Source organism: Loa loa, assembly GCF_000183805.2.
Source record: "Loa loa unplaced genomic scaffold supercont3.111, whole genome shotgun sequence".
NCBI lineage: Eukaryota > Metazoa > Nematoda > Chromadorea > Rhabditida > Onchocercidae > Loa > Loa loa.
The window spans coordinates 49,199-57,622 of record NW_018108291.1 but is presented as its reverse complement, the minus strand read 5'-3'; the positions used below and the strand labels follow the sequence as shown (position 1 = coordinate 57,622).

At 36.1% G+C, this 8,424-nt stretch overlaps 2 protein-coding genes across 2 annotated transcripts in view; one reads left to right on the top strand and one right to left on the bottom strand.

Moving 5' to 3' along the window:
* LOAG_17671 (phospholipid-translocating P-type ATPase) overlaps nucleotides 1–1,397 on the bottom strand; it is a 10,028-nt gene extending 8,631 nt beyond the window's left edge. The window contains exons 1-3 of the mRNA XM_020450334.1: nucleotides 1,193–1,397; nucleotides 968–1,054; nucleotides 222–504 (exon numbers count right to left, since the gene is read on the bottom strand). Of these exons, the coding sequence (XP_020306005.1) occupies nucleotides 222–465 (244 nt within the window). The 5' untranslated portion in view covers nucleotides 466–504; nucleotides 968–1,054; nucleotides 1,193–1,397. The remainder of the gene's footprint in view (nucleotides 1–221; nucleotides 505–967; nucleotides 1,055–1,192) is intronic.
* Nucleotides 1,398–5,881: 4,484 nt separating this feature from the next.
* LOAG_02664 (hypothetical protein) lies at nucleotides 5,882–7,657 on the top strand (the record flags this gene model as incomplete). Its single annotated transcript, XM_003138201.1, has 5 exons — nucleotides 5,882–6,028; nucleotides 6,378–6,555; nucleotides 6,912–7,063; nucleotides 7,233–7,346; nucleotides 7,574–7,657. 5 exons carry the CDS (start codon nucleotides 5,882–5,884, stop codon nucleotides 7,655–7,657), a joined length of 675 nt encoding a protein of 224 aa, XP_003138249.1.
* Nucleotides 7,658–8,424: the final 767 nt, after the last annotated feature.

The window sequence follows — 8,424 nt, the reverse complement described above, 5'->3', positions numbered from 1 at the left end:
TATATATATATATATATATATATATATATATATATATATATATATATATATATATATATATATATGTATATATATATATATATATGTATATGTATATATGTATATATACATGTATACTGTGTTTCATTACTGATTAAGAAACCAAATAATAATTACAAATTTTCGGGATGAAGCTTGCGGGAAGATACTATTGCAATTTTTTGAATATGTTGCAAACGTACTGAGAGGTCGCCGCAAATTGTGCATATGTAACGTCCCCGTAAATTCATTTACATTTTGATTTGGATGTTCACATTGGATCTCACACTGGAAATCTCTAATTGGTGCTGTAGCTATCAAGTCCGATGTACATTCAAGTCCTTGTCGAATTTTCAGATTCGTTTCTCCATCCAGATGTGAAGTTTCGATATAAGCTATAGCTAGCGGTTCACTGGATGACAACAGTGCCATATCCGCTGGGAACATCTGATTATTTTCCACTCGTACAATATCGCCCACTTTCAACTGAAGTTTATAAAGCCGAGCATTTAAGAAAATCAATAAGCCTTGATTAGCATAAATATAATTTCGAAAATCATTCAAACCACCCAGTCATTTAATTTAGCATGGATCTCGAATATGGCATAAATCCATATAGGCCATTGCGCCTGTTAAGATCAGAATAAGGCTATCAATGTTATCTTATTTACCAAGTCATAAATCACCAACAGTTTCAGCGTCACACCGTAGAAAAGCTACTGAAGAAGTAAAAATTAGGAATTCCGAAGTGCCAGTAACCTAGTAAGAAATCAAATAATATGGAGCGATTGGACCTTTCGAAATAAAACTATTCCGCGAATTACTTCAGATATTATTTTATCTTACAGTTTTAGGTGTAAAAAATGCTTTCAAAAAATTACAAGTTTCTCGTGCTTTTGCAGTTCTTTGTCTATTCATCTTACAACTATTTATTCGATAAAAAACCTACATCTTTCCAAAGAGCATACTTCCATTCACGACCTTTGAGAACTGTAGCACGGTAATTATTAACCGTATGATCAGATTTTCGTCGCTTCTGCAAACCAATCGAAATACAAAATTTTAATTTCACTGAAAGTTATGAATCCCTTGTATTTTTGTAATACCTTTGACATGATCTTGCGTTTATCTCACTACAGAATTCTTTGCATATATAGCAATATATAAAACTTACAATGTCTTCAAATATTTCTTTAATAGCCGATACGGTTAAAATAATGATTAAGGGTCCTGCAGTTGTAAAACGACCTGTTGGACTAACATCTGGAATTTGCTGAAAAAATCCACTGAAATGAATATAGCAGTTTGATGAAAACAATCAAGAGTTCCAGGAATTGTTAACACAGAAATGAACTGATCATCAAGCACACCTTGCTCAATCATCTTACCTTTTGTCTTGCATGCAATAAGGTCAAACAGAAACTTTGAGATATCCAGACCAAATGGTGGATCAACATAGTAGAAAAGACTCACTATCAGCTATGCGCATAGAGATTTTATGAGGCTCTAAAAGCAGTGTAAGGACCTACACATTATATTCAAAGCTCCCTATTTAGCATAGATGGCCAAATGTTTTTCATAGATAAAACATCTATCCTGAACCGACGGTCTGAAAATTTCCAGACCCTTCCCAATACCAACCGTATAGTCCAAGACTTAGCAACTAAGCACATCACACAAATACCGATGAAAAACGAAATTGATATAATCCGCACTGTGCGAGAGACTTTTACGGTCATACAGCAGGTAAAAACTGGTCAGGCAACTGGACTGATGGAATCCCATTTGAGGTCGGGAAGCTGAAAAGCCAAGCACTTCATGTTAAATTTCACGAATTCGTTGTCGTTGCTACGAAAAAGGAAAACTACCACCAGATCTCCGTGGTGTAGTCATCATCACCATGTACATTGTACAGTGCCTAAGAAAGGAGAAAAATCAGAGTGCTCAAATTATCGAAGTATTACATTGCTCTTTATTGTTGATAAAATTTTTGTATAGTTTTGAACAAATTAATATCCGCTATCTCAGAACTTCTACCTGGAAGCCAATTTGGTTTCAAAGCCAACAGAAATACCACTGATATGGTACTTGTTTTTAAACAACTGTAACGAGAAGTGTGGAGAATAGAACAAAGAACTTTATATATTAACCTTCGTGGTCGTCTTAAAGCTTTTGACATTGTGAACAGAAAAAACTTATGGCAGATCTAGGAAAGATTAGATGTTTCTCCAAGTTTCTCAAAATGATTATCCTGCTACATGAAGTTTCGAGCAGCCAAGTCATGGCGATGCACTCTCTGAGCCCTTCTCAATACTCCTCAATATGAAACAAGGTTGCGTTCTCGCACCAGCTCTATTCACAATCTTTTTCAGTGTGATGATCTAAAGGACAAGGAAGACTCGATAAAGGAAATGTTATTTACACGCTCTATTGCAGCAATGGGAGCCTATTCAACCTAGGGCTACTAAAAGACCATACCAAGAGCCTAAATCACACGTTTGAAAGCTAATTTCTGCCGATGGTGTCGCCCTCGTTACTCACATAAAAACAACTCTCCAGTACTCAAATTATACTTTGCAGAGCCTGCGGAGCCTTTTGGGCTGAAAGTCGATTTGAAGAAGACTGAATTTCTTTACCAACCTGGTTCTCAAGAAGTTTTCCATCATTACCACATCACCACAGACAAATCAGAACTTAGTCCAACAGTTCAACTACCTAAGAAGCATCATTTCTTCGGACTAGTAAGAATGACGAAGAAAACCACAACAGGTTAGCAAAGGCATACAAAACTTTCGGAAAACTAGATAGAAAAATGTGGTACTGTAAACATTCAAGAAAAGTATCAAGATTAGTGTCCATAAAGTCACTGTACTGTCTACTCTTTTATATGAGCCTGAATTATGGGTTATCTACCATCACTATCTGCGACTCCCCAAACGTTTCAATCAGTGCCTCCGTACAATCTTAAGCATCCACTGGACTGATTAAGTTACTGATATGAACAGGCAGCGGTCACCATTACTGAGGCCATACTACTGAGAACGCAGCTAGAGCAGGGCACGTCTCCAGAATGAAAGATCATTGCTTTCCCAAGATAGTGCTCAACGGTGAACCCGCTACCGGCTTCCACAAAAGACGAGCCACAAAGAGAAAATACACAGATCCCCTGAAATAGTACCTTAGCCTTGGCCATACTGACTGATTAATAGCCCACTCTGACCTAGAATCAGAAGACATGGAGACACACCATCCATAACGCTGCTGTTTCCTTTGAGCAAGACGGAAAGACAATGCATGAAACAACCGTGCCTCGCCAATACTACCTATGGAGACTTTCCGCTATGTCTTTTGAAACTGGACCTGCCTATTCCGCATTGCCCTCTCCAGTCAGCGCCCATGCACCAAGCATGGATAGAGCTCTTCTCATATTTTTGTTTGCGAAGCCTAATCATGATGATGATTAACCAACGGACTGTAATTCCAGAAATAAATACTAACCTGGAGAAGAGCGATAATGAGAAAGAACACATTGCTGTATCGTCTGAATTGTTCTTTTAGGAATCGTGGGAAAAAAGAAAATATATTATACTTAGCGGTGCTGAAAATGACAGATAAATAATCCGAAAATTCCCCGAATTTGTTTTTTCACTTCCAGTTCTCCGAACTACAGGCAACATTCAGGGAAAAGGCACGGATATTTGTAATAGATATTCGAAATTATAATTCGAATCCACAACAGCAGTCTATAAAAACACCGCGTATTTTAGACCGTCTTATTTAGATTACCGCGTTATTCAGAACATTGCGTTATTTAGATTAATAGTCGTTCAATAATAATTTATTGTATCATACCTGATAGCATTAGACCGATACTTCTCGGGTTGTGAAGTTTGATTGACATAAATAATTCGAGAAGTCGAAATACGAGAGGAACGTTGTTTAATTCTACAGCCAAAAAAAGGCATTATAAAAAATGAAGTGCAGCTAGCCATAATCCATTCATAATTTCCTCATCTCCTCCTCGATTACCAAGCAATCACTTACAGTACTTCACTACAAAGCCAGATCTACAAATGAAGAAAAAGTTGGTACCTATAGGTAATCAAATGTAATACTGTGACTGGTGAGCAGGAAAAAAATCATGCGAGAATCGAGAAGAAACTGAGGCATTCATAAATCTAAAAGTGGAACGTTAAAATTACATAAAGCAATGTGAACCAATGTGAAGTCCGAAACAAGCATACTGTCTGCAGCAAATCACATCATCAAATCTACTGTATTGTATCACTAGTATAGAATCTTAAATGAAAAATACCACGCTACTTATCATTATTTGTTCATTCCCAAAAATATGCAGACATCAAGCAATGCGTTCATTATCTCCACAATGAAAAAAATTCAAACAAGCCAAAATAGAAAACATCTCATTCAATGCTTTTTATTACAGTTATGATTTCAGAGTAAAAACACAATAGCCGTACGCATACAGTATGCCTCAAAAAATAGATCAAAGACTAAGCCTATCACTCTTCTCTTTTGATGTCATAACAGCAAAATGTTTTATGATGACCGATATAACTAATTAGTGGAGTGTATTATTAACCAAACGCCGAAACTTAAGACCCTGAATTCTTTTCATTTAATTCAGTAGAATTCCGCCCTTTCTTCTTCCATTAAAAACAAGAAGGACATCAATTCCTAAGCACTTTAACCATAGCTTTATAGATAATGTCATTGTATTTTACACCTTTCCCGAATAAGAAGTTGAAGTGAACCGGCATGTAATATTGCATAATTTACAAAAAAGTTCAGATCACCGCAAACGAAATGCGTTGTCGACCTTTGTAATCACTACAACGAATTGATTTCAATTTCCTTCTCAGTTTTCAACTTCGAGAAAAAGAAATTCGCAAATGAAGGAACACTATTGAAATGTCCGATGAAAACAGCATCTCACGTTTACAAGCACACTTTCTCGCATCATACCAATTCGCTAACATCAAAGCTATATTCTGATCCAGCTTACTTGTATTTTTAAGCCTTTATTTTAATTACATATGCTGCACATCACCATTGTACATGATGGGTGTATGCGGGAAAAATACTGGTGACAGCAGGCCATTTCCAACTTTCCCACCCACTCACCATTTCTTGCTTTTTACGGAATGAATGGAACAAACGCAAGAAAATGTGAGAAGAAGCTGAAAGAGAACAAAGTAACAAGAATTCATAAACATAGTGACTATTTACATCCATCACAACCAGCCAACCAATAACCCTTCCCGTCTACTCTCAAACAACCAATATCCCTTCCCCTTCACTGCGAACAACCACTATCTCCTCCCGTCCACCCGCAATTTTAACCTACCTCGTTGTCAAACAACTGCACGTTTATTTCTTCCTTTTCTATCCTGTGTTCCAATTTTCAACCGCGGTGATAGTTCGCTTCGCAAATTTCTTCTCTTTCTGTTTCCTCTCCAAGCTTAAAAGTCTATCTTACTCTTCAAATCCTAACCGATACTGTCTTCAATCTTTAATCGTTAAAAAAACTCTTCGCTTTGTTCCTTCATCAATTGATTCATGAAGTCATATCGGAATCATACGGCAGGGATATCAATCAGGATAGTTTTTCCGGTTGACTGTAGAGAGAGTAGGCGTTGGTTGAGGTCTAAAAGAGATTGCTGAGTTAACCAGGCGGCAAGTTGAAATTTGCTAAAATTTCGAGAAAGTCAGCTTTGTTGCAAGCGCATTTATTTTCAGAAGCATGGGTTGCTTATTCCGGTGAGCTTATACGGACAGTGGGTCGACGGAAGTGGAAACGCGTAGTTGGAATGCACGAGAAGGATTTAAGGTGTACATGCGGATGGCACACCACGGGAAAAGACTGGTCATTCGGTCACTTCGAGCCACCTGCGTCCTTGCTTTTCTTTTTGTTTTCAGTTTACTTTACTTCATAGTCGAGAGTGGTCTTCTAGCTTGGGTTGTACAAAATGCGTTAAGTATTTCTGCGGTAAGTCCTAATTTTTGGTCGTTTTATTCCTTTCATGTAAGTTTAACTCTCTCAATTTGAATTTTCAAACACTGCAATTTTTGCTTTAATTAGTCTTGTTGCACTAGATCAATGTATGTTTCAACTATAACTCTGAAAGGTTGTGTAAATATAAAGTACAGCTTCTCGAATAAACGCAGTATGTCTTACTTAACTTTAGGTTATTTAATGATACACCAAAATTCCTTTGGACTTAGGTTAATCCCACTTTATACTCTGTTAGCGAACAGACATTTGTCTTCCCAATAGTCCAACATCAACTGAATGGTTGTGAAAAATGGTTGGTACTCATATAATTTGTGATTTGCAGCAAGACATTGAGGAAAAGATGCTAGATAAATACAAGCTAACAGCACATAGACATATCCAATGGTTAGCAGATAGTGCTGGACGAAGTACGAATGCAGTAAACGATAGTTATGTGAGCGATGAAGGAAAGACTTGCCGTAATACAGTACAAGGAAGGACTTCTGTTACTGATGACAGAGGTAATTTGAATTTCGTAAGGTAGGGCCAAGTTTATTTAAACTATTTTTATGCACTTATGATTTTTAGTCCTTAAATTTCCAATTGTTTTCATCAGCTGAACAGGGTATATAGTGCTTGAGGTATTCGTTCTATTTTTTTGTTGAAAAACTGACTTCCAACTTTTGTATACTGTAGCTAGCAAAAGTTCCTTCTCATCTTTCTTAATGCATCACGGCTTACTTTGATACTTATCACTCCACAGAGTAAGAAAAAAGGTTTGATTTCCAGCAGAGTCGTTGATCTTTTGTTTATATCAGATTCCCTATGATTATTTTTCGAAAGCATTTTATGCAGTTTTTTTTTTTTTACTACTCAGGTTATACATGTGAAAGAGCTTTCTTGATGTTAAATGGTTGTTGCGAAGTGGGCACTCAATCAGTACGCTTTAGCTGCGCTTGGTGTGATTTGTATACCGGTTGTTGCTCTTACTACGAGCAGTGCGTTTCCTGTTGTTTGAGACCCGAGCAGGTACATTCTTGATCCAACTAAAATTAAAATTAAAAAAAAAGGATTGTTTGATGGTTGACTTACTGTTTTCATCATAAACATATATTTTATGCCAGCCAAACATTTAGAAATCTAGTAAGGCAATTTATTTAATCAAATTTTACTTTTTGGCAAAAAATATGTTTTATAGAAAAATATACTGCTAGAAATGATAGAATCGACGTCTGGACACCGATTACGGCAGATACTATCTGCGACGGACCAATTCGAGCTTTGCATGCTGAAATGTCGCACCTCGTCAAATGTAAGGATACGAAATTTGAAATTTCAGATTTCAAGATTATCTGCTGGATGCCTTGCTTTTCCTTTTCTGAAATATTATGGGGTGAGGATGAGAAGAATGAAAAGAATGGAACACCAAATATTTCTATGAAATATGAAATATTCGCCCCCCAAAATGATAAAGTGCATAGTAAATGTTTGGATGGCAATGCATTTTTTTTTAACGAAGTAAATACATTTCTTTTCCAGAGTGTGCATTCGGAAAATAAATACAAAAGCGAGAAGATGAAATACTGTTATAAGCAGGAACCGAATCGTCCTTTTTCACGATAAGAACGCCTAGTCAAGCTTACTATATGATGGGATTTCCATAATTTCACAATATCGGGTTACATTTAATTCGGAAGTTGATTTCACACCTTATTGTGCATGATTGTTTAGTTCCGGTTATATTCTTCAATCTGTAAATTTTGTAGTGAAATTGCTGTAATCAACACTGGTACCACTACTTCATATGTGACTGTAATAAATCTCCTGATTAAGGCAGCTTATCCCCATGAAAGGTTTTCCGAAAAGCTCTAAAGTATTCAAGGGAGTTTAATTCTGTAATTGATTTTATGTAGGCCTTTTTGGATATGTTGGGTGCTAGCAAAGTGTGCAAAATGCATGTTTTAATGCAACTTTAAGATTCAACACTGTAGAAAATTCCGTTTTTTGAAATAGTAAATAAGCATTATTTGAAAAATTTAAGTTTATGCATGTCTTTCAGTATTGTGATTGCAGGCCTTCATTTTATAGTTGTTTTGTGTCATATGAATTTGTCAGCACTTTCATTTATTTCATATTGCTTGTTTTTGTGTATTTATGTTCCTTCATGTAAAAAATTGGGAATTTAAAATTTAAGTCCTTTATGGGGCTAAAATAAACCTTTTCACTCCCAGCGAACTGTTAGCATTAATCATATATATATATATATGAAGCAACAAATTCTCTACTATGTATTCTTCATTTGCATGTCCATTTTGAATGAAGCGAAAAAATTATTGATTATACTTTGCATTCTTTCCGCTTGTTAACAAAGTTTTTTTTCAAATATACGC